This window comes from Taurulus bubalis (assembly GCF_910589615.1).
Source record: "Taurulus bubalis genome assembly, chromosome: 12".
NCBI classification, from domain to species: Eukaryota; Metazoa; Chordata; class Actinopteri; order Perciformes; family Cottidae; genus Taurulus; species Taurulus bubalis.
The window spans coordinates 2478169-2505611 of NC_136600.1; the positions used below are offsets into that span (position 1 = coordinate 2478169).

At 44.7% G+C, this 27443-nt stretch overlaps 1 protein-coding gene across 1 annotated transcript in view; it reads right to left on the reverse strand.

The window, feature by feature from the left end:
* Positions 1-17385: 17385 nt before the first annotated feature.
* cdk14 (cyclin dependent kinase 14) overlaps positions 17386-27443 on the reverse strand; it is a gene marked incomplete at its 3' end in the record, with an annotated part of 151662 nt that continues 141604 nt past the window's right edge. The window contains exons 13-14 of the mRNA XM_079227862.1: positions 23801-23940; positions 17386-17501 (exon numbers count right to left, since the gene is read on the reverse strand). Of these exons, the coding sequence (XP_079083988.1) occupies positions 17386-17501; positions 23801-23940 (256 nt within the window). The remainder of the gene's footprint in view (positions 17502-23800; positions 23941-27443) is intronic.

The window sequence follows — 27443 nt, forward strand, 5'->3', positions numbered from 1 at the left end:
GCTTCAAACTATGACGTGAAAGGTTCCTCGAGTGTCAGTGATGGACGCGTGGAAGTCAGAACGTTTCTTACGTCAATCAAGCACTCTTGTTAAGTAACTTCCGGTTCCACTCTTCAGTTACGTAAAAAAAAATGGTTTGACACGGGACACGGACAGCGGCCTCCTGGGTGAAAGTCCTGTGTTTGTTTGGTCCGTCCATCCTCCAATCCCATCTACCTGATGGAGGTTTAAATTGTATCCTTCATTACCATGAACACACACACTGTAGTTTATCTTTACACGATCACACACACGCCGTCCCGCTGCCACATGTGGATTAATCCACCACTGAAAATAGTCCTAAACAAACGCAATATTTCTACCTTTGAGTAACCTTTGCTGAGAGTAACATGGATGCAATATGAGAAGGGGAAGCAACAGTGAAGAGTTTGTGTTCGTCTCATCGTGTTGTGCTGTCTCTGACTACAGTCACACAACACCAGCTGATGAGGTCTGTTTCCTCGACAGACTTTTTGGAAAGAATTTGTTCGGCATCGATGGAAACACAGCGGCACCCAACACTCTCGTTTCTGGATGTCAGACAGATACGCCGCATCAACACGTAAACACTTCCTGCTACAGTTCTCTGTTTTATGCCACCAGAATTCATTTACGGAGACGAGTGAGCGGCAGCAGTTGCTGCATTGAAGCTCTGTGCTGCTCGTTCTCTCCCACTAATCACAAGGTTTTGGGCTGCGGCATTATGCTAACTTACACTGGCAAAGGGGAGGGGCCAAGGGGCTGCTTTGATAAGTCGAGCATGGCGAACATGAATGAGGCAGCGACAGGCGAGGCAAAACACACATTCATTCCTCTCACAATGCCGAGCAGCACTTTTAATTAAACCTTATCCAACATGATGAATAATGCAACAGCTCCCTCGCAATCCGCCGTCTCCTTTCTGTTGCTCACCACGCTGCGTTCAACCATCCCATCCAGTCACATGCATACATTAGGCAGAGGAATGGCAGAGAAGAAAGGCTCTCCTCTATCTGGTGCACAACATAATAAATATACAAAATGTTTTTTTCTTAGTTTTGCCAACAGTGGAGAAAAACTGCGGCGGTGCAGAAATGAGCAAAACTTGGTTCAGATGTCTGATTGTGCCTTTAATGTCTGCTGTTTTGTTGCTTTGCTTGGGCCGTGTCAGAACCGACAAGTGCACACATGTTGCTGCTCAAAAAGCACTCTGAAAAACTAAACCAAAAACAGGTATAACTTTGACTGGATTCAGCCTCTATTGCGAGGGCAAAGGGCTCAGTGTGAAGCTCGTGGAAACAAAGTCCAAGATAACATGTTCCCTGTGGGAGAGAGATGGCCTCACTGCATCAGACAAGACCAGCCGCTGAGAAACACATCAGTCTTCCAAACTCATGGACACACTCCTAAAGGGATAGAGAGAAGGGGTGGAGGAAGGGTGAGAGGGCTGGGAGGGAGGGGGAGGAGGAGGAGGAGGGCTGCCGGTCAGAGAGAAAGGCAGCAAAAGGGATATTCAGAGCATTGAGGAGTGAAAGGATTGTATGGGAGAGTGAACCCATTACAGGGCAGACTGGCTGGGGGCATGGGAAGACACGGAGAGGGCTGCAGGGAGGTGCTGGGTTGCATTTAGCCCGGAGAGGATCAGCAGAGCGAGGCTTTGCCAGGAAACCTCAGAGACTTTCCTGAACCCAGACAGGCCTGCTGCAGGGAGAGCTGCAACACACAACCTGTTTAAGACCAACAATGTGTCTCTAAGAACTGATGTGTTCCTGCACATTTATGTTCTGATTAAAATCCTCAAAATGTACCCCGTGGACTTGCACATAGTGTGGGCTCTAGAGGTTGACGCCACAATTTCTAATTCTGCATCTAAAACTTCTGTTGCAACAACACTGAAATGGGATGTTATGTATGCTCATCACAGCATTGAACATGTAATTACTACCTTAGGGGTTTCTGCCTCCACCAACCAGTCAAGGTACACTTTACATCCACGTCTGGGCAAATTGTGACCACTTTTTATCTTTTTATCCTTGTGGACCGTTGTGTGGAATTGTGATAACTAGCGTTTTAAATCTTGAGTTATGACCAAAAATGTGTTTTGTGAGGTTGTGGCAACCTTTGACCTCCAAATCCTAATCAGTTCATCCTTCAGTGAAGATGGAAGTTTGTGCCAAATTTTAAGAAATGCCCTGCGGCCACGGCTGTTGTCGGAGCAGAAAAGTTGTCCTGCACCCGCAGATCACACTTTAATCAAGGGGATTTTTTTCTTGGACAGAAAGTAGTTCCAATGACGCAAAGAGAGGTTTTGGGATTATTTTGAGCACATGGTACACTGTGTCCGGAAATAATCTTGTTCTGTAATCTTGAAATGCAATGAGCACCACTAACTAATCATCAGTCACCTCGCAAAACTGTCAGACCCAATGAAGGTGTAATCAGGCCGACAGGGAGAGTGGATTTCATAGACACCAGTCAGCACTCAATACTTCCCTGGAAGAGTTCAGAAATCTGTTCAGAAGGAAAAAAACAAGCAACTATATGAAGTGTTTTGAGGAGAGCGGGGAGAGAGAGAGAGTAGAGAGGGCTGAACGATGGAGGAGGGGTGGAGGAAGGAGAGAAGTGAGGTGTTTTTTTTGTGGAGAGGAATGTGTTGCTGCAACAGAGCCAAGCAGGTCCCACAGCCCTGCACGGCCCCGATAAAGCTCTCGCTGTTGGGCTGCTGGATAAGATACTGAGGTACCAGACCCGGCTGGTTATGAACATGTTACTCTGGGAGGGCGACTGAAGGCCAGCGCTGAATGTAGTAGTAGCAGTTCTGTGTTCTAAGACAAGTTTTTAAGAAGCCGCTCAGGTCATACAAGGTTTTTTCCATCAATCAGTTGTGTTTATCTTTTTTTCTATGAAGTGCAGGGATCAGCGAACAAGTATTTTCATATGTGTGTGTGTGTGTGTGTGTGTGTGTGTGTGTGTGTGTGTGTGTGTGTGTGTTCTGTTTACAGTAGTAATGAAGAAAGTCACAGGACAGTCGAGCAAACGGACAATGTAAAGAAATACAAATAATAATAGAAGTAAAAAATAGAAAATAAGGAAAAATAATGAATCAAAACACACACACCCACAAACCCACCCACACACATGGCCTTTGCGTGTGTTCACAGTGTTTGTAGTGCATAGATTTGGTTCCAGTAAATCAGATGAAGGACAGAACCCGACGCGCCTCAGTCACTGGGCAACACTGACAGGTCTTGGAAATAGGAGATGAAAGGCTGCCACTTCCTCGTGAAATGGTCATTACAGCCTCTAAGTGTATATTTTATTTATTCGAGACTCAGGAAAAACCTTACATCCTTATGTTCATCTTTTGAGGATAACACAAGCCGAGTAGAACGCTGGGAAACAAGCCCATCGCCCAACAGAGCTTTGCTATGGAATAATTCTGCCACACCTGGGATTATGTGTCGCGACAGCCTCTTTAACACCATGTCTTTATACAATATCTGTGCTGTTCAACTAAGATGTGATGAGAGACTTGGTTATGGTTTGGGGAAGCTATTTAAGAAACAACAACATTTATTGTTGGCTTGTGATAAGCAGCCTCTAGGACGAGAGTCTGAGAGAAAAGCTGCACAGTGATCCAGCACCGACCTCCACACCCTGACCCTCTGCTCCGCTGCATGGAGATATAAATGGAATGCCTAGGGGATATTAAACTGTGCACAAGGGCAACATATTGCATGGAACGTTATTAAGGTAGGCTGAGGCATATTCATAAAGATCAGATGTGGTGAGGGCTGATGGGAGGACAGTGTGCTATCTGCTTCTTTTTGGGCCTCTACTGCAGACAGAGCGTTCATTTTCATCTTCCATTAACAGCACAAAGCCCAACATGTACAGGAGAAAAAGAACAGAGGTGATGGGAGTGTAACTGCATCATCAGTTGGTTTGAGTCCAGGTGATGATGTCTGTAGCTCGTCCTATCTTAGGTTTCAAAGATGGCTGCGCGCTATCCAAACTCAGATCTCCTATCTTATCGTAATTTAAGAAATCCTAACTAGAACTGTGGATTTGATTCCTCAAAGGCACTCGTTGTGTCCTGTCTGCGTCTTGGATGAGAATGTACCCGTAGGCTAGTCGAGATGGACTAACCGTGACAGCTCTCACTTGCTACTAGCTAGATAGCTAGCTATCATGGACAAAACAAGAGGGCGTTCAACCCATTTCAATCATTATATTTCAATATTTCAAGGGGTGTCCTCAATTCATGCCATGTCATTCTAACTTACCTATTAATAGCTGATAATATATGTAATAGCTCAATTTACGCCCTACAATAAAATTTGTTTTCTTCCCAAAAACAGTTCGGAGACATGTTGCTGCAATTCTTAGAATCCTAAATGTCACCCTAAACTGAAATAAAGAGACCTGGAGCTATATGTGGGCTTTATTTGACCCATTACTCGACTTTAAGCTTTCATTGGTTTAAACTCACCTGAGCCCGAAGCTTTACTAATGACCCCTCATCACATCCTTTTGAATATATTTTTGCATTGAGGCGGATGCAAACATGCACTGACATGAGAGCTCAGGTCAGCCAGGCCCTTGGCCTCAACGTAAAGAAGTGTTAGTATTATTCAGGAGTTGTGGGCTGACCTATCTTACCGGCAGAGTAAGTACACTTATCTCACTGCAGGGACCGGTCAACTGAACACAACTTCAAACGGGAATCAATAATCAGAATATTTCTTTGCGCCCGACGGCAGGGAAGCGTTCCCCCTGCGTCTCCTTGAACACTCCTCCCTTTCATCCCAGGACATTCAGGCCTTGCCACTGTCTTCCCTGCAGCGTGGGCTCCTCTATACAGGCCGCAGTGTTTCCAGACCCTCGCATACAGGGCGCCAGTGTGCCGGTAACATGCACACTCCCCGGCGAGTGTATAATTTGCCAGTCATGTCCAATTCAGATCGAGTCTGTCTCCTGCTGACTCCCTGCCTGGACTCGCTGATGAATGCTGGGAAAACAGATCTGGTACAGTACGGTCACGAGACCCGCATGCTGGAGCCAACGATCAGTGTGAGACGCATGACTCGGCTCTTTTGGATTAAAGCAGCAACGTTTTGGGCTTGAAGTCGTATCATTTGCTCACAAAGTACTCTTCATCCTTGTTTGACTGTTTCTCGCACACTTGTATTCTTGTCGTTGTGGAAAATACACATACAGAGGCGAATCAAGGCTCTTATCAAAATTACAATAAATACATCAGACAGGAAAACGTTTTGTGGCAACTGAGGAAACTTGCTCAGCTGCCGATGAGGACTGTGTGATGTGGTTGAAAGCGCCAGAATAAAGATGCAAATGGATCTTAAATTTAGATTATTTTTTTTGCCAACAATGGCAACCACAACAAATGAGGAAAACAAAGCAGGAGCTGATTTTACCGCCAAATGAGTCCTGAAGCAGCATCAGGTCCAGGTTTTATTATGTATGGGCCAACAGAAAATCTTCATGATATTAGTTAGTTGAAGTTGCAATATTACTCATTATCATTTTGATAACAAGTCCCTCTATTATAAGTAGGCTTGGGCATTATAATGAGATATGGATCGGCCACAATAATAGTCCTCAGGTGTCTACGATAACATAGTGATAAGTAATATTAAATTATGCAACGCCTACATTTGATGCTATAGTATATTCAGTTTCTCTCTTTCTTATTTTCTGGCCCCACCACATTGTTGTAGTATATTAAAAGAAAGTGTCTGATTTTGTGTTACTGTGGTTATATAATTGTACGTTATGCTGCTGCTAGACCGCCTGGTTTGACAGGCGGTCTAGCAGCACCAGAGAGACAAACATTTAGTTTTAGTAGAATATTTTGAAAGAGGAAAACTTTTTCTCGGACTGAGACAACTACAAACACGGACAGGCAGAGTGTTTGAGGGGCAGAGAGGGGAAGAGAAGGTGAACATTTTTCCGTCATTTCTGAACGATAATAATTTGAATGTCAATATTATCAATGAAGCGTCAGAGCTTCACATTATTCAGTGGTGATTACCCATGTGGCCCTGCCTCCAGCAGGAAAGACGCCCGCTCTCGTGAGCGTAAATGCACCTATTTGGTGATTCTTTGGTTTTAGACCAAATCAAAAAGTAGAGCCAGAGAATGTGAACGACGTGATGTGTAAGCTGTGCGATAAACAAGTCGAGATCAAAGACGGAAACACCACATATCTCAGCTCCCATCTTAAAAATCACCACCCAACAGAAGACGAGAGCGGCCGGACCAAAACTGCAACCATGGAGGATTCTTCATCAAAAGATTTTTTTTCAACTCGACAGGTTAGTTGTGAAAGCATCCTGAAACAAATCATTTGAAATACTAATATCGAGAAAATTACCCTTAGAGGGTTATAACAGGGCTGCGAACATTTTATTTGTCGACAGTAACTGACCGACTCTAGCGGACAGATTGAAATGAAATTCTCTGAGCGCTCCCCAGAGGATGAACCCATCCACGTTAAAGAGCCCACTCCCTTAATTCCATCATTAAACACAACATCATGATCTAATGAGCAAATTATGAAGTCATTTTCAGAGCACATTGAGAGGACAAACCCTTTTGATTTTGAAGACCTCGTGACTTTTTCTAACAAGACCCTCAGGGCCCTCAGCAGATAAGGCCCTGAAAAATAGAAGAACTCCTCAGTATGTTGAGACTCTGGGGACCACTGGCGGGTTCTTTACACTTTGAATCATGTTAATGAAAGCAGTATATATGCTCTAATTGGAAAACGTATACATATGCATGCTGCTCGTCTACTGGGTGAACAGGTCTGAAGGCTGCCTTCCCTCATCACACAACAGCTCTTCAGTACAGTAGCTACACGTTCGCTGGAAAAAAGCTCCACTGTCCACACACGCAACCTTCAGATTGGCTTTTCATGGGGGACCATGCTCTGCTGTGGTTTGTGCAGACTCGTTGGGGGTCTGGATTCTGGAGTGCCAGCCCTGGAGCAAAGCCATGTAGATGTGGGGAGAGCAGCAAAACGTATGCAGAACCATATCTTATGTTCACGCCTGAGTTTACTCGCTCAACTTTATGTGATAAATTCGCGTCATTCGCCTTTTCGCGGCTGAAAGGGGGCGCGGCTTTTCTGTGGCCTAACTGTGTGAAAACAGTTACCATTTGCGCCATCCACCGTGGAACCACTAGTTCTGCTATATACTTGTTGTGGAAGTCCCACAAACGTCCAAACATCAAACTCCATGGTGTCTGGGTTCATAATATTATCCGTAGCCACACACAGCTCCGACCTGCGTCTGAATGAAGCCGCTTCCAGCGCTACTTCAGGACCAGCAGCAGTTTGATTCAGAAACGGCAAGACAGCGGTGATGACGGGCGGAGCTTCTCAACGCTGACTGGCTTTTGGCGAATATTTTGCAACGCGCAGTTCGCTTATTCGCGTCATTCGTGCCGCCTGGCGAAAAATTTACTTTTGTGTCTGTGCATTGACTTTGCATGTGATCTCCTCGAGCGAATAATTTGCAACGCTTTTGGTGTGAAAGCAGCATAAGTGTGGTGTTACAATGCGTAACGAGAAGTTTGTGACCCCGGCCGCCATGTTGGAAACAGTCGAGCCAGAACCAAACGCCGCCGGAGCAAACGGCCTCGCGTTAAAGCTCGACAGTAACTCACTTCTGGAAACATGTGGGGAGAGAAGTAGACACTGCACGAACAGAATCCTTGTTCATATTTCATCAGCGCTGCCTCGCTTGACAGATGGATCAAAGTTAACGAGCAGTGATTGACAGCTGTGCGAGAGGCTCCTCGGCTCCGATTGGGTTGATTTTCATCCGGGCGCGGTGGAATCAGGAGCACGAAAAGGACGCAGAGGAGCCCGATGTTTTTCAACCGGCAGGAGAGTTTGAGCAAAGATGGCATCGAGTCATTTTCCATTAAAGTCGGCAACTTTGGCTTTAAATGCGGATGCATTGTTTACAGCTGCACCAGTCAAGAAGGCTTTCAGTCTAGCGGTGAAATAATAGTGAAGACGCTCCTGCTCTGGATCATTTGTATTTTTCCTGGCAGCTTTGTCGGAGCCAAACCCAAAGTGGGTCACATCTCTGCAATGCTTTCTGAAATCATGTTGAAAATAGCTAAATAAGTAGCCACGTCCTCACTGCAGCATCTTGCCACATCCTGGATGGCCCTGTGCATGGCACTCTGTAAAGAGATGCTGCTTTGACTTCCTCACTGTGAGGCTGAGGAGCCATTTGGGTACTGACAGAATGTGGGGCGGGGCCTAAACACTGAACATTTTATGCTTAATCAAAGTGTTTGAGGTTTATTCTAGTTAGATGGGACAGATGTTTGATAGAAGCTCTTTGTCTCTTTAACCAACTTGAATTATCTGTACATCCAAGGATCTGCAAATAAATTGGCGTGGAGTAAAATGTCTATTCCATCTCTCTGGTGTTGTCTTCTGAAGAGATTTGTGGAGTCTCAACGCAGGCAGTTACCACAGGGAGCTACGGTCATTGAGACAGCCGGGCATTTTATCAGCGAAGGACAAATAATTAACCACAACACAACCGACCAATTGCGGGAAGAAAAAAGCAGCCTTTTTTGCTCATAAAACGTGTCACTGCCATTCAAGGTAGAGGTGCAGCATACATACAGTACCATGCATCTGAGCTTGTTATCCCACAATGCTTTTAATCGCAGGGCTGACAAAGTGGAACTCATTAGCGTGCTTTATTTGACACTAATTCACTCGGCGGAGACGAGGAGCTCCAGATCTGCCGCCGTAGAGGAGCTGTTGGCTGCGCCACACAAGAAGGAGTCGGTTGTTCTTTTCTTTTTGGAGGAGCAAAAAAGGGAAGGAGGTTCGTGTGCGACGCTCATTAGGGAGCGCCATATGGCGGAGGAACGAGGAGGAGAGGGGGAAGAAGAAGAAGAAAAAAACGGGGAGATGGAGGGATGTGAGCTCTTCGTCTGCATCGCCGGGACACATCCTCCATTGTTGAGATTTGTTTACAGCTTTTTTCCACCAAACTGCTGTCACGTCGCTTCCTCCTCTTCCATCGGTGTTTTACTCTTTACTCAGTCGGCTGTTCTTTTCTACTTTCAGCTTTGTCTTCATTCCTTCTCCTCCTCCTTCTCCGTCCCTTACCTCTCCTCTCGCCTCCTCTCTCCTCCTCCTCCTCCTCGTCCTCTCTCCTCCTCCTCCTCCCTCCTCCTCCTCTCTCCTCCTCCGTCCCTTACCTCTTCTCTCGCCTCCTCTCTCCTCTCTCCTCCTCCTCCTCCGTCCCTTACCTCTCCTCTCTCCTCCTCCTCCGTCCCTTACCTCTTCTCTCGCCTCCTCTCTCCTCTCTCCTCCTCCTCCTCCGTCCCTTACCTCTCCTCTTTCCTCCTCCTCCGTCCCTCCTCTCTCTTGCTCTGTCTACTTTCAGCTTTGTCTTCATTCCTCCTTCTTTGTCCAGCTTCCTCCCCCACTTCACCTCCTCCCCTCCTGGCTTTGTCCTCTCATCGTCTCCTCTCTTCTCCCTCTCAGCCTCGGTCTTGACAACAAGTAGGAGAAGTTTGCATGTGTGTAGCCAGAGGGAGTGGAGCACCTCCTCCTCCTCCTCTACCTTCCCATCGCTCCCTCTTTTCTTCTGTCTGTCCCGCCTAACCCGACCTCTGTTCTGACCGTCTGAGAGGACACGCTTCATCACATCCAATCCGCCCACCTGTCAATCACCCACCGCACAGAGAGAGGGAGGAATACTTTGTGTTGGTAGAAATGTTTGCACTCACTATTGCATTTTTTGGTTGCTTTTTGACAGTTTTAATGTTTTAATGAATGTTCTTAACTGTTTTTAAATCCTGTTTTCTTCTGCATTATGTTTTGATGCTTTTAATGGTTTTATGTTAAGCACTTTGAATCGCTTTGTTGTTGAAATGTGCTATACAAATAAACCTGCCTTACTACAGATGGCAATGCTCTCACTTACAACATTCATATACAAGGAACCCTTGAAACAAGGACGGCACTCCGGATGACAAACTATGTCAAACACACCGTAGCGTTTCATTTCTACCACTTCTCTGAAGATTCATTCAACTTATTCGTTTATTCTTTTCATGAAATGTTCCAACACACTGGTGATGAGGTCGATCTACAGGTGAGATGAGGTCGATAAATATGAAACTAAATTAGAATCATACCCTCTAAACTAAAATGAGATCTGGTTTGAGTTGAAACTAATATTACTGAGCTATTAAAACAGATATTTAGTGTGCATCATGGGATGGATGGGAGAAATAACACTCTTCCTTTCTGATGGGTTTTACTGGACTGAAAAATAAATAAAATAACTAAAGATAATCATGCAAGTAAACAATTAAACATGAACAAAACATTTCAAAACATTCTCTGCACGTTCTGCACGAGTAACGCAGACGTACTGGTGTCACCACCACGTCTCCCATGAGCATCCCTGCTGATAGTTCATGGCAGCACCTCCACCTGTAAAGCTACCGCCGTCACACCGAGGCAGCGACCAGTACGACAACCACCACCACAGACTCCCAACATCTGGAGAAATGAAAGAGAACCCAGATCCAAAATGGACTGGAGGATAATTAGACCCCAGCGGACTCTGGCACACATATGCACCGGCAGCACGATGCTCCACCAATTAGCAGGTAGCGATACACACTCCATAGTTCAAACGCTCACACACAGACCTGAGACCTGCGGCTAGGGCGGCTCCATTATGGCAAAAAGAAAATCATAATCATCTTCGATTACTTCGGGTCAATATTGGAAATTATTTATTGACTTTGGAAACATCCTGCATTTTAAAATGTACAAAAAAGACCAACATTGGTCTTTTTTGTACATTTTAAAGTGAAATGCATCAATCTGGGGCACTTTTAGAGCAAAAGGAAGAGGCTCAATTTATTTATGTTGTTTATTTCGTAAACAATTTCATCATAAAATGAAATGCGTGCGTCGAGGGTCAGGCGGCGCGAGGGTTTTTACCTCAGTTATCTTGGAAGCCCCAAATTGTAATTGAAAATGAAAATGAAACGACTTACCTAAGTACCTAACCTGATCAGGTGAGGTTAGGAAGACAAAGTCAGGTCCAGCGTAGTGGACTTGTGAAGACCTCTATGCTTACACACACAGGTGGAACCTGGCCATGACTCTAGGGGTCTCAATGTGTTCCAACAGGAATCAGGAACGCTTTGAATCGCCTATCATTACGTTTACATCCATTGTCTTTTAAAAATCCTCACTTCATACAATATCTGTTAGCACAGATGAGCGAGAGCTAAAGGTCATGGTTAATGTTACTGTTACAGAGTAACGGTAGTGTCAGACTTTACTGTACCCTGAGTATCGGCACTGAAGGTGAATGTGAGCGGTGGAATCGTGCAACAACAATACCCTTCCTACGGACACTCCACCTGATATTACATCACATTACATTTAGCTGACGCTTTTATCCAAAGCGACTTATAATAAGTGCATTCAACCATGAGTACAAACTCGGAACAACAAGAATCAAGAAAGTACAATTTCTTCAATAAAGTCCAGTCCAGTCACCTGAAGTTAAAGAAGAACGAGCATGTTTTTTTTAATAAAACCCACATCAGCAAACATGACTGCTTATGACTGTGGGAGTGTAGCTCGTGTTGGCAAATGACAGAGAGACTGCGTGATAAGGGAGCGATGAGGCGTTTTCATCTTAATCTCTGCACGGCCCGAGAGAAGTTCAAACGCCAAAGGATGCTCACGCAACACTAATGTCCCTTCATGTAAAAACATTCAGCGTTTCCACGACAGGTAACCGGAGCTCCGGCTCGGCGTGTTCCCGTCAGACTTAATGAGCAGCGCAGCGCCGTCCTGAGAGCAGGATGCAGATAAACGAGGTACACAAGGGGCTGGATCCTGTCGAGCTGCAGTTCGGCATCCAGAGCCTTCACAATGCTTCTCCGGCAGGAGGAGATGAAATGAAAGCCCACATTACTGGCGGGCGACGGATCTGGAAAGTTATGAGAGGTAGTGGGGGAGTGAAACCGGCTGATTTGACTGAAGGCTCTCCATTTCTCAAGGCTACGCCTGCGGTTATCCTTCCTCCGCCCTCCGGCTCACAGCGGGGAAACACTTTAAATCACTTTGTCCTCTAACTAGAAAAACTTTCTGACAGGTCGTTCTGTGGACCGCACAAAATCTGATTCTTCCCGCTACAGAGCCAACAAATATTCTTCTCCGTCCCGTTGACTTTGTACGTTTTGGGGGACACCGGGGGACAAATGGAGCTTTTACTTTCAAGAGAAACGCCGGCACAGCGACCACGCTCCCCTGCATCTCATCCCTCAGAATTGTAGCATGGTCACTCGGATGGTACCTCAGGCGTGTGTGTGTTTAGATAAATAGCTGGCACCTCTACATTCCGGACACTACTGTCGAGCTTTGCCTGCAGCCGTTATCTTCAAAGTGACACAGCGATGCTCCGGGGCCGTAGTGTCCCGTCGCCGACCTGTGAAGGCTGACTGCACACACACACACACACACACACACACACACACACACACACACACACACACACACACACACACACACACACACACACACACACACACACACACACACACACACACACACACACACACACAGCAGAGAGAGAGAGGCTGCTGCTTTGTGTGAAGTCCGGACACTAGACCAATACGAGCACAGAGCAGCACTCAGCCACATGACATCAGCTGTCGGGATGAAAAAAGAAACAAACAAAAAACATTTTGATTTGGTAAAAACACAAGATGTTGGTTGTTGTTCGTGAGGTTCAAAAGTAACGGGACGCACTAACAGTCCGACCGTCCCCGAGAACACAACAGCTTCCAACCAACCAACCCTTTCCCTGACCGCGTACCTGGTACCTCACCCTGTTACGACATTTAGTCAAAAGCTCTTTTTAATACTCTTCATTGGTTGAATATTTGTAAAACCCACAGACCACTAAGCGGTGACCAATAGCATTGATTTATGGGGGAAAACATGAAATATGGAGTTGCAAGGTTTCCGCCCGACAGCGTATAGACGCGTAACAATGCTTCAATCCTCTGAAGATTTGCTTTCAAAACACAACCGACTAAATTCCTCTTTGGATCGTGGCACTGAGCTGTTGATTTTTGCCTCTTTCATGTTGCTTTTTCGCTCCCTGATTGAATCAATGTTTTATGCTTTTTTTAGGTATTCCGACTGTGAGCGCACTGCGGCCAATTCTTCACAGCCTGGAGTGTCAGTGAAGTGTGTTGAAGCTCAGAGACGGGGCAGCTGTCTCCCACTTGTTGTTGGGACTCTGAACCGCGTGGTCACTGAGTGGATTGATGGGGCGTTGCCTACCCTCGGCAACGAGTTGCATCAGCTAATCTTGTGAATAATGCAGAATCATGAATAAACATGCATCCATGCAGTGCAGTACTGTAAAGGAGACCTGCCTTTACACCCCTCTTCTCTTTTCCACCCCTGCCTCCAGTTCTTCAGTCCACTCCCTGTGTGGTGCGGTTACAGTAAAGCAACAATGAAAAAGAGTCAGGTGGCATTTAATGAGGCTTTCAGAATCTTGCTCAAGCTTCCCAGATGGACAAGTGAAGTCATATGTTTGTGACTCGCAATGTTCCCACTTTCCATGCCGTGTTGAGGAATTGTATATACAAATGTAAATGTCGATTAAAAGTCTTAACTGAGCCAACACAGAGTGATACGAGGTATTCTTCTTGTTTCTGGAAACATTGGAACAAGTGTCTGTATGTTTTTAACCAGGAGTGACTTTTTAACTGCAATGATTACACCTGTGTCCTCGTGTTGTATATTGTTGTTGTATTTGTGTGTGTTGCTTCTGGACCCATGAGTCTGAAAGAAAAGGAATATATATCTATTTTCTCCCCCCTCAAAAAACACTATTTTCCCCTCATTTTCCCTCCCTGCCAGAATCAAACCCTCCCCCTCCTCTGTCACTCTCTCTCCGCCCTTTTCTTTTCCTCTCTGGCCACAGCAGTGACAGACATTGTAGTGCCGTAGTGTTGCCGTGTCTCGGCGCGGACGAGTCAGGCCCGGCCTTCACTCTCGGCTCAAAGGCTACCCGGGTTTCCTCAAAGGCAGCCATCGAGCCGGCACAAAGCCTGCCCACTGGGAATAGACCCACAAAAGAGAAGAGGGGGGCTCCGTCTGAAGCGGCCTGCCTCCACCACCTCCTATAAATAATACAACGCCGCCTAGACAAAAAGAAACCCGGCCCTGCTCCCATCTCTCTTTTATTCCCATCCCCCTGTTCCCCTTCTCCTCACCCCTCTTACCTCGGGTTTTAAATCCATCCAGTCAAATGTTGCATTAAATAATGTACACGTCTCTGTGCTCATTATACTTTGCAGCCTTATACATTATAATATCTCATCTCATCTCATGGAGCCGTGCGCCTGCACAAGCGTCCGCAGGGTTTTAAACAGTTATCTGAGTGAAGCTGCTGCTGTTTGGGAAGTCTGGATTGATAGATGGATGGATGGATATATACTTCATTCATCCCAAAGGGGACATTTGTTTGTCATAGTAGCAGCTTACAGACACAAAAATAAAAACAATATAAAAAACAATTTAAACAATGGAGAAAGTGCAAAGTATGTGTAGTGTATATGAAGTGTATATAAACATAAACATGTGCAGTGAGTAACAACCAACAAAAGCGGTGCAAGGGCTGTTGATATTGATTAATTCATTTGGCATGAAACTGCACGAGTTGAAAGGTGCGAGTTTGAAAATGAACGTTTTCATGTAGTTTTGCTGTCGTTATGAGCGGCCTCCATTTACTTAAATTCCTCAACACTGCTCTGCGTTTTGTTTCTTTTCTTTAGGGGGCGGTTTTTAAAAACAGCCTTTTTAAGAAAGAGAAACTTTTCCAACTGTTGCATAATAGTTTAATATTGTACGGTTTGCTGAGCTCTTATCACCAATACATCAGACTTACAAAATATGTAATATACACTATGTGTTGTTTTGCCAGGTGATATTCGTCTGCCGAAAGTAACTCAACATTAACATTTTATCGAAATTACAACACGGTCAATCCACATGACAGAATTGACACATATAATGAGAGCAGTGATGGCGGTAGTAGCAGAAATAGATAGGTAATAAAAGCAGTACTTGAAATAGAAACATGACTAATATTATATTATAATATTACCTGGCTTAGTAATGTGTTAGCACTTCATGTTAGCCAGAGCAACTCAGCGAATGTCAAACAGTAACATCGTGCATGTTCTCCACTGGTGAGGTTCTCTAACTCATTGCAACTATAAACACTTGGGAGGAAATCCAGTTCAAACATGTGTACGAGGGATGCTTGTGGGAACGCATGTGTGTGTGTGTCAGTGTATTAATGTGAATGTGTGCACAGGGATTAGGCCGCTATCAGTGAAGCTCTCCCAGCCTGTCAGGCTTTAAATCGGCCCGGACAAAGAGGCTGATTTCAATGTAAATGCAGCAGCTGAGAGGACACAGCTCTCTCAGTGGGGTGACTTCCACCCTCCACCCTCCACACACACACACACACACACACACACACACACACACACACACACACACACACACACACACACACACACACACACACACACACACAGCATGTAGATTTGGTAAAAGAGATAAATAGAGAAAAAATGCTGAAGAGTGTCACACAAAGTTGCAGATTGCTTGATTTTGCACCTGTCAGTAATTGCAGCTCCATGTGCTGCGGCCCTGTGCTGGTCCTCACAGGCCAGAGTCCATCATTAGGATAGCCATTATCCCCGTGGCTGGCCTCTGCACCCCTTATTACATGCAAATAGTGCAGCTTTATCCGAGTGGTGAATGAGAGCCGGCCTCTGAAGAATGGGACACCCTCCTCGCCCACTCAAAGCCATTCCTCCATCTATTACTGCATCCTGTGCTTCAGTGCACACGGCACCGACCTCATGGCCGCCTAGGCGTTAGAAAGGTTGAGAGGGCCGTCAATGAGACTGATGAACTGAACGGCTAATGATCAAACTGAAGCCCCATGTGCATTCGAATAGTGTTTTCAAACACTTTATGGTCTATTTCTATATTTAATTTGTATTCATTGCGAAGATTGAATCTATTTGTCCTTTTCCTGACAGAAACGGGCTCCCATATTTTACCGTCCATTGTCGCAATTTCAATGTTTTGTAACGCATGTGCTTTCAAATGGTGTTGCTATATAGAACATGAGGAAAATGAATTCAAAAAGGAGAACTTGTCTTCTGCTCTTTTCTTTAGTGTTGAGGTAGAACTTCCTCAGGCACTATTCCTTTTACAGTTACATTCAGTCCTTGCCAATAGATATAATATTTAAGTTATATCGATATACTGTATATAGATATCCATGAAGAAATGTTTGTTAACATCCCGACTGTCAATGGGAAACATCTTGGATGGAAGGTTTTGGGTTCCATCTTAATGATGACGTGGCAAAACATTTTATTGAGTGCAAAGACAATTAACTAACAAATCCTATGAAACCTGATATAAGATCATTCAATGACGACATGTAACGCCAGCTGTGCTCTCCGTCATGTCTCCAACATCAGCTGTGGTACCTACAATCCGTGGATCTAAAATGAGATTCAGAGTATTCAGGATACACCTCTAAACCCGCCTGTACTGGGATCAGACCAGTTATAGACGCAGGTGCATTCTTAGAACGGCTTTGTTTGCTGCCCACTTCACAATATTACAAGAAGGGTTAATCCATTGATATTTTAGCGTGGTATGAGACACTTAGGTGCATTTTGCCATTGGAGAGCCAATCACATGTGTTAAGCGGCACTGTGGTTATGTGGTTGGAGAGGACTGGTCCCAAATAGCAACAGAATAAGTACACACCAACCAAATGTTGTAAATTCACTGGGTTGCAGTAACAGAAACACATTATTCTTCTTTTTCAAGGCCAGAATGTGGATAACTGATGCAACACACCGTTAGCCTACACTTTACTTTGCAGAGACAAAGCTATTTAATGTGAACATGAATATAAAAATTAAAATAAAATGTAGATATGGCCACACGACTCCAGACTGAGCGCCACTCTTGCTAGAATTCCAGACATTTAAAGACGTATAAGACCCAAGCAAAAGCAGTCCCCATCTTCCCTTGTACCAGTCTTCCCATGAATAACATTAGAGTTTCCCCTCATGTAACCGTGTGCTTCATTTCCTGTGAGTGTGAGAGACTGTCTGCTGCAGCGCAGTGTTTGTCTCTTCTTCGTGCATGGTAATGAGCACGTACCTGTCAGGCAATCGTGTGCAGGATGCCGCCTCAGGTCAGTGCTTGCTGCCAGAGGATGCCTTGCCATGGCTGTTCCTTCGTGCACACACCTGTATGCTGTCCCCGCTCTCTGTCTGCAGCTTGACATTTGGTACGGTGAAGATAGAAGACACTGCGGGGGGAGAAGACGCAGGCAGATTAGAAGCTGACAGGAAGACGAACGTCTCCGAATGAGTTGTTAAAAACAGAAACGGCTATTAAGAAGGGAATACATGAATATTTAGTTTGCAGCGAGTCTTTTTTAAATGTTGTTGTCATAGGTAGAAGTCTCTTTAAAGGTATTTTAAATTGTGACATGGAACATTTTAACACTTGCTTTTTTTCATATTGTAATATTTTTTAACGTGAGATTTGAGCATAAGAACATAGGTTCTCAATGGTAACATGGCCGCTCAACATATTCCACAGGAAGTTGCATGGAAAAATACTTGATAATATTACTATATAGTCTGTGACCCTTGTGTGTGAAATATTTTAAATAAAGAAGGTGATTTGTTTCTGTTATGTCATATATTAGCCTCTTTTCACTGCAGGAACTTAAGCTAACACATGGGGCTTCCCGTGACCTGAACTAACCCATAATCCTTTGTGGCTGTGGAGCCAGGCTCTTCCTTGCCGCTCTATCATTTCTATGCACTTGAATGGCCTCCTCTCCCCAAATACTAACAGGTACTGGACATTGAGGGAACATAACATTAAGCAGCAAATAACTTCTACTAACCTTATGAGTTTGAGCTCGCTATGCTAATGTTGTTGGCAAACTAGCATTAGCATTGGCATACACTATTACATTAATTATTCCCTTGTAGTTGATGGGTTGACGTTAGCATTAGTTTGCTAATGACATTAGCATAGCTGGCTGATGTCAGAAAACTCATGAGTTTGGAAAAAGCTACGAAAAATGAGGCGCAGATATTCCACAAAATGATTTAATTTGGTTTCCGTGAAATAGTGAACGAGGAAGTATGAAGACCGCTAAATCACACAGGAGGTGGATGAGTCCAACAAACTGCCATCTTTCAGTCAGGGCACAACTGTTCGTTGCATAAACGAGAAGTTGAGGTTTTTGTCACGTATGTTTCCCAATTAGCTGTGGCACTGCAGGTCGCGGTTCTGCAATGGGTCGTGGCGATGGAGGGGCCCGAGCCTGGAGCTCTGCAGCGGGACGCTATGGCCTCGGGGAGGCGTGCCTCGGAGATTGAAAACCCATGAGGCAGAGGCCCATTGGTATCGTAGGATCTAAAGCCATCCAGCTAGCCGAGCTGGCGGTAACTCAAAGTTTGAATCATTAAAACTGTTGGCCACAAAAATTGCGACACTATCCAGAGTTTTCATGTTCACGATACCATTAAAGAAAGATATGAAATAGTAATTCAGTGTGAGGAAAATACCCACTGCTATACTCCATTGGAGCATCGTGGTTCTGCTTATAATCTGAGAAACAATAGAGATACAAAGTTGTTTATTTAGCACTAATTCCTATTGGGAGCAAATGGATTGAAATACTGGCTCCATATGGGAAGAGCACATCTTTCTCTCTAAGTAGGCAGCAGGGGAAACGGACGGACAGCTGCTCAATCTGAGCACTTTCTTTCCTTTCACTTCCACATCTATATAAATCCAGAGAGACGGGAGCTTTTTCTCCCCCCCCTCAAGTCCTTTGCTCACTTCTTGTACTGCCAGACACCCACGCACTCACTGAAATCAAATTAAAAATGTCACAATCCAATCCACACAGTAACAGCAACCTCAGGAGCTCTTATTGTCTCAATAATTCTGCCATTGTCCATTGTAATCTGTCTGGGTATTGTCTGGATAAACCCATAATACACAGGACAATAGAGTGCACAGTCGACCGTAGAGAACATACGCTACATTCATCCCCGCAGGGATAACATGGGACGTTCATTTGAAATGTTCATCAATTTCTCCACCATCGCTGACAGGTTTTTTCTTGGCCAGTACATCCTCCGTGGTTACTGGCAGTACTGGGTGTTGTGAGCGGTACGGCATGCTTCCACTGGGCGGCTCCCAGTGGCTCCCGTCTCGCTCCTGGCGGAGAAACAAGATTGCCATGCTGCGGTTGTAGTCAAACACTCACAGCTGGAGTAATTAGCCAGTTCTTTATCTACATTCATTTCTCATTTGCATAATTTTGACACATCCTTCCCCCACAAAACTGAAAGCAATTGACACACACACACACACACACACACACACACACACACACACACACACACACACACACACACACACACTTTGTGTTTATCCACTTCTGTCCTCATTTTAGGAAACTGTTTTAATTCACTCCCATTCTTCCCTCAGTGGCTCAGCTGCTTTGCCTGTGTCACATGTGTGTGCAGAGGAGAGAGAATCAGAGAAAGAGAGAGAGCGATAGATAGAGGGACAATAGAGAGAGAGAGAGAGAGAGAGACACACAGAGAGAGAGAGAGAGAGAGAGAGAGAGAGAGAGAGAGAGAGAGAGAGAGAGAGCATGACAAGAATCTAAATGAGCCATTTCTCTTCTCTCCCTCTCTTAGTGACCGCCGCTCTCTGATTCTTTTCAGACATGACAACCTGCTGGGTGCTGATAACAGGATTAATAATGCTGAAAAATCCTAATCGGCGGGAATAAAAAAAACCTCTCCATTAAAATTGCCACCATGTCAGGATAACAGCTTAAGGGATTGGTGATGTATGTAGCGTGTCAAATAATATGCACGTGTCATCTCTGACATACCTTCATTCAATAACCCAATTCTGTGGGATTAATTGAAATACAGCCTCACTGTGAAGCTTTGGCTTGAGCATAAAACACATAAAACAGTATTAATGAAAATCTCTGGCACGAGACTGATCTCAAAATGGTCACAAATGTGTTTTTACATGGTCTAGAAATGTGTCCGATTTGTGCGTAACTTGCGAACACATGTTCCAATCTAAAAAAACATCATATTTCACGAACAGATTTATTTTACAGATGCCACAAATGCAAGCTGCGTTTAAGTGCTCGTGGAAAACTGGGACATCTGGACTTTACACTGTGTGTAATTTCAAAGTGGGACAGACGTTTTTTCTAAACAGACGTCTGTAGATCAAGATACAAGTTAAATATAACTGATGAAAAGCCAAAAATGGTAAATGAAGAAATTCAGAACAAATTTGAGAACAAACGCGCTCCATTACGATTTGCTTCTGAAGTGAAGATGTATTGAAAGCTACGACGCGTTTCTGAGGATCACCGAGCACCTCGTGAGTCCAGAGGAGAGGAAATCAAACTGAGCGTGTTTGGGTCTGGCCGGGCTGACTGTCCCTACGGCACCCTCATCATAACAGAGGCTTTCTCTGAGTGAACAAAAACAACCCGAGGTCGCTGCTCGCCACCTTCTTTACAGAGGCAGAGAGAGAGAGGAGCAGGAGGATAGTGTGAGATCCAGAGGGAGAAACTAAACAGAGAGGAGTCAAAGCCAGTGAGAGATAAACCTGTGTTATTTTGAGATAGCAAACGAGAGTTTTTGCACATTTATAGATATTGTTTGACTCTTACTCGATGCCAAGTACATGTTATGACTACGAGTGAGCAGTTGCTATTTTTTCAGCTTACTTGCAATTTAAAGAAACTAAATAGATTTATAAAAAGGGACAGAGCAGACTCTTTCTGCTGAGGAGACTGCGGTCTTTTGGGGTGCAAGGAGCACTCCTGAAGACCTTCTTTGACTCTGTGGTAGCATCAGCCATCTTTTATGGAGTGGTCTTCTGGTCCAGCAGCATCACTGCAGCTGACAGGAGGAGACTGGACAAACTGGTGAGGAAGGCCAGCAGCGTGCTGGGGCGTCCTCTGGATACCGTGGAGGTGGTGGGGGACAGGAGGATGATGACTAAGATCTCGTCCATGTTAAACCACGCCTCCCACCCCATGCAGGACACTCTGGCAGCACTGCACAGCTCCTTCAGTCACCGGCTGATTCACCCCCGGTGTCTGAGGGAGAGGAACCGCAAGTCCTTTCTCCCCGCTGCTGTCAGGCTGCACAACACACTGAGCTCTCAGTAAACCATGAACACTTCATCACTTTTGGACACTTGGTCACTTTATTCACTGTGGACACTTTAATTGTACTCAGCTGGTGCAATATAAATACGTTTAAGTACTTTCATATATATACTCTTATTCTGTCTGTATATTTAATTGAAAATTGATACTGTATTCTTCTTACTGTTTTACTACTGTTTATTGCTATTTTATTTATATTACTTGACTTGACTTGTTTTTTTACTATGTGTCTCTATTGTATGCAAGGCTGCTGTAATCCCGCAATTTCCCCACTGAGGGACTAATAAAGGATTATCTTATCTTATCTTAGATGAATCACCTACATTTATAAATGTACAGCAAGTTTTCTAATTTTGATTGCACAATAACACACAGCAATCAAAATCATCAAATGAAATCACGTGAACAACACTACACTATGCTGCAGTACGACTACGGTATGTAATCCTTTGTCTTTTTTTGTGTCGAATGAAATCGTACACAGCAAAACGTAGTAAAATCTGAAATCAATTCGTAAGTACTCCACATAATCATGAACCACAAAGTATAAAGACCACAAACACCTACACAGGCCGGTGGGTCAAGCAAAGAAACTCACCCACTGTTCTTGCCTCGTGGGCCGGGGGGGCCAGATCACCCAGATACAACAGTTACGTTTTTCTGATTGGCTATTCGTGTAGCCCATTTCTTTTTATTGATTGGCAGGGGATTCGGGGGAGACGTGCTTGATTCCTCCATGGTGAGGGCAGCGCGACCAGGTCATGTTTGTGCGCTGCGGCAAATTAAATAGCCTAGAGTTTTTTTTCAGCGTGAGAAATACGATGTGTGGTGGGAGGGCGTGACTTAAGACCGAAATGCGCGACAGTCACGCTCAATGCGTGACACTTGAGAGCCCTGCTTTGTTGTCTCAACCTAAGTATCCTTGTTGTCTCAACCTAAGTAACCTTGTTGTCTCAACCTAAGTATCCTTGTTGTCTCAACCTAAGTAGCTTTGTTGTCTCAACCTAAGTAGCTTTGTTGTCTCAACCTAAGTAACTTTGTTGTCTCAACCTAAGTAGCCTTGTTGTCTCAACCTAAGTAGCTTTGTTGTCTCAACCTAAGTAGCTTTGTTGTCTCAACCTAACTAAGTAGCTTTGTTGTCTCAACCTAACTAAGTAGTTTTGTTGTCTCAACCTAACTAAGTAGTTTTGTTGTCTCAACCTAAGTAGCTTTGTTGTCTCAACCTAAGTAGCTTTGTTGTCTCAACCTAACTAAGTAGTTTTGTTGTCTCAACCTAAGTAGCTTTGTTGTCTCAACCTAACTAAGTAGTGTTGTGGTCTCAACCTAACTAAGTAGTGTTGTGGTCTCAACCTAACCAAGTTGTGTTGTGGTCTCAACCTAACCAAGTTGTGTCTTTTAAGGCAGAAGTTTATTTTGAAAAGACTGTATGCATGTCCAAATTGGAAATTGACACGTGTGGCTGGACAAATGCATTACTTTTTCATAAGATATCATACAAAGTGTTGTATAAGGATATGTTTTAATAACACCATGACGCACCTGTCCCTTTGACCTCATTTGGTATTGTAGTGTATTTAAAGTTGGTAAAATTTAAACTCGCACATGTAAGAAATAAATTGTTTATGTGTACATTACAATGCACAAGAAATATGATAAATAAGGGGCACAATTATGAAGGATATGTAATTGTATGCATATGAAGGTCACTGTTTAAACTGTATGATGATTCATTTGTGAATGGATGTTAGACAAAGTTGCATGTTGCCTGGAGCCAGTGGACTGTGTCTTTAAGGAATTGTAGTTCCCTTGTTCGCCTGAGGCGGCGGAGCTGAACATTGACTTTTTGAAGTACAGGATCTACCCTTTCCAGAAGAAGAAGAAGAAGAAGAAGAAGAAGAAGAAGAAGAAGAAGAAGAAGAAGAAGAAGAAGAAGAAGAAGAAGAATAGCTCCGCCCCTGAAGCTGCGGGACCAATGAACAACTAGATTACAGGTAGAGGTGTTGAAAGGGAGAATTAACCAATGTAAAGGCCTCAAGCTCAGTGAGTGAGAGTATGAACTAACCCACGCGAGGGAGAACGGTCTCTTGCTGAGGAAGGAGGGACCCCGATCGGGATTACATGAGCTGTTTCTTTCATCATTTTTATTAAATAATAATTAATAGTATAACATATTTTGGACTCTGGACATTACTCCCCACACCACCTCCCAGGATTTTTGACCACATTTCTTCAGTATCATCACCTCTCTCCCTCCTAACTATCATTCCTTCATCTGCTGCCCCCCTGGGGAGTGCTCATGATGCCCTACATTAAAGTCCTGCCAGCGCCGAGACAGGTGATGTACACGTTGTGTTACGTACTGTCTTGCAGCTCACAGAGCCGTGGAGGAAGGTTGCTGAAGTACTCGTGGTTCAGCGCCGCCTGGGCCGACAGACGGTTCTTTGGGAAGCACTGGAGGAACCTGGAAGCCAACTCCTCGGCATGGTCCACGTAGCCCAACCTGACACGCACAAACACACACAATCAGGAACGTACACACACAGTATATACAGAGATACGTCAACAGAAAACAGGCACCGCTTCTGCTTCACACAGATCAAACCTAGAGTTACCTATCATTCAAAGAAAGAAACTCACTTTTCCTCCAAGTCACAGAGCTGCTGACAACAAAAAACAAGCCTCTTAATTATGCTAAAGGTTTGCTGACTCGAGAGGAAAAACACTTCATAGACACGCACATATGCAAGAGAGCCACACACACACACACACACACACACACACACACACCTTGCTCCTTTGAGCTTGCCTCACACATGGCGACTGGGTCACCGTGAGAAACACAGTGTTCATTAAAGCTTAGTGAACGCCTGTCTGTGTGTGTTTTTTGCGTGTGTGTCTGTGCGTGCGTGTGTGTGTGTATGTGTGTGTGTGTGTATGTGTGTGTGTGTGTGTGTATGTGTGTGTGTGTGTGTCTGACTGTGCGTTCGTACTGGGAGTCACTGAACTCCTGAACCAGCCCTGCATCGCAGCGCCAACGGGGAGCAAAGATTGAAAATAAACGAAGAGCAACAAATTCAGTCAGTAATTAGGCATCCACGGCATTAAATAAACATGATGTTATTCGGCGCAGCTCGCCGGCCGCGCCGCTCGCAGTGCTCAGAGTGCCTCTCATGTTCTGCAAGCTTCTCATGGTCGGCTCCCTAGTCAAGCACTCTGACAGCCACTCCCATGGCTCTCAATGGGGATCTCAGCTCGACTTATGAGCGGAGAGACAGAGGGAGCATAAATCTCTGTTCGACTCGTCAACGTCACTCAGCGAGAGGTAGAGATAAAGTTAATGAAGTCCATCAGGACCTATTTTTGCCCCTGTCTCATACAGATGGATCATCCTGTGTAATTCCACTGCAAAGTTTAAAAACAAACTAGTCTTTGTGTGAAACTATACTGATGGGAAAAAAAGGCCTCGTCCTGCATCACTGTTTTAATGATATGGGCTTTAAGGCCAGTGCTGATGCTGGATCTGTAGTTATGGTTTGAAGCAGTACCAGAGTGACTTCAACCACTGGTGGCACAGGTTGGCAATGAGAAGATCTCGTTTGAATTTTGACCCTTAGCTAAGCCCCGCCCCCGCTGCTCCTCTGATGAGCGGTCAGAGGAACCACACTGTCACTAACTGCACTCCCTGAAGAAATATGCGATAGAGATCACAGTGTAAAAATTAAGCACCGCATCACCTGGAGATCGAGACAGAAGACAATAAAATGAAGGAATAACACGGTTCCGAATAAATCCAAAACACAGGACTTTCATCATGGAGACCGCTGTCTGTGTCTCATGTAGAACTAAAAATGAACATTGACTTATTTTATGTTGGCTACTTAACTTACGTACAAACATACTTAATAACCCAGTGGTTCTCAAATTTTTTTGTCACGCCCCACTTTGGAGGAAGAAAAATGTTCATGCCCCTACGCCCCAGCAAAAATTTGATCTCCGTGAGAGATACATTTTCTGCTTTTGGCGTTTTTGTCTTGGCAAAACGGCAAGAATCAGTGTGTCACCAAGAATCTTGGCCGTTGCGCAGCGTAACCTGTTACCAGCGTAACATAAACATTTCCATGAAAGTACAGGCATTTCACCATGTATTTATTAATGACGTTTTATGTCGATGTACTTTGTACTATGTAAAGTTATCATGTTCACGGGGAGTGGTCGTCCTGAAACCACAAGGTAGTCGGTTCATCCCTGTTCTCCATAGTTTCATGTTGAAGTGTCCTTGGGCAAGACACTGAAGCCCCAGAGCTTCACAGCAGCACACTGCCCCTTCATTACTAAGGATGGGTAAAATGCAGAGAATAATTTCCCCACTGTGGGATTAATACAGGATTAAAAATATATATATATAAAAAGTTTTTTTGTTCTACACGAGACACCCCACTAGAGGGTCACGCCCAACAGTTTGAGAACCACTTTATTAGCCCAAACCACAATGTTTTTCCGAAACCGGACCAGGTTAAGCTGACCTTTGTGGAGAGGCAAGAGGTCCTGACTAAGCGTCCGTATGTAACAAGTGGGGAATGAGAACTGGTTGTAGCACCTCTACCGGAGGGCCTTGCTTAAGGGCACCTCAACGGTGGTAAAGTGAGGGCCAATTTCCCTCTCTCGTATGAAAGCTCAGTATTTCAAGATTAATGATCAACCATCAAGCTCTATTTATCTGAGATGCTTTACATTATATTAATTGCTGTGGTTCCATATTCCCCCACAACATTGTACACTCCAAAGCCCGACATGCAACAAGCTGTGCTCCAACTAGCGCACCACCCCGGCTGAACGGAACAGGTACTGTGCCGGGCTTCCCTCTAATGCAAGGATATGACATTGGAAGACATTAAGAGACAAAACAATATGGCAAATGTGGAATGTTGGACGGACTAGACAGCAGAGAGTTCAGCAGCAGTGAAAACCAGTGTCATGGTGGCAACTCATTACTGAGAACTGTTTTTAACAAGAGTCTAAAAGGGAATGAGTCTTCTTCTGGGGAGCATGAATATGCCCATTTTATGGCAAAATACTTATTAGATATTAATTCTTCCAATTGTTCTGTAAAATATATGTTTATGTAATGATAGCAAGATAAGCCAAATCAACATTTTTCATCTTCTGGGGACCATCAATATGGAGACCATCCAGTGTTTGTTGGTTGATTGGTTGGTTGATTGGTCGGTTGAAACCAAGACATAGGTAGTAGGGGCTGAAGAAAAAGGACTAAAAGTCTGTGATCTATCTTGTGCGAATGAAAGCTAAATCACTGGAGTACCCCCTAAACCACTATTGGGGTAAAAAAGAACCTAATTTAAATCCAACGAAACCCCCAGAATCCACATTTGCTCTGCCACAGTGAATTTAACTCGACACAGGCTTCTCTGCAGGCACCAGGACAAACAGGTAGATATATTTAGGTGTGAAATCCCCTGGATACGAGCATGCTGGCCTGTGAGGAGTGTCGGCGTACAATAGGTGCACATTCCTTCGTGCTATTGCTGTCAGCTGGGCCGAGAGACTAAGTGCACATCTGCTGTGAGGTCGATCGTATCTCCTTCAAACTATCAAACAGCTCCAGGTGATGGCACATTCACAGCAGAGAGAAGCATTCCTTCTTCAGCGGTGCATGGCGAGTGCTTTTTCATGGTATTCTATCAGAAAACTGCACAGAGGACCCGGGTGAGGCGAGAAACCGGAAACCACTTGCCTGTATCGTGTCCCCCACCACCACGCCCAACAGCAAAACATGGCAGACCAATGTGTTTTCTGGTCAGCGGGAGCTGGCGTGTCTTTTATATGAAGACGTGCGATGAAGCGCTCTCACCGCGTCTGACTCATTCAACGATGAGGGTGTTGTGAAGGCAACTTGGAACTGAACACGGCCGACAGGCCGCAGCATGCAACTCCACAGTGGTCACATTCTGGATCCAGCGGTGGTCCAACGATTATTATCGAAAG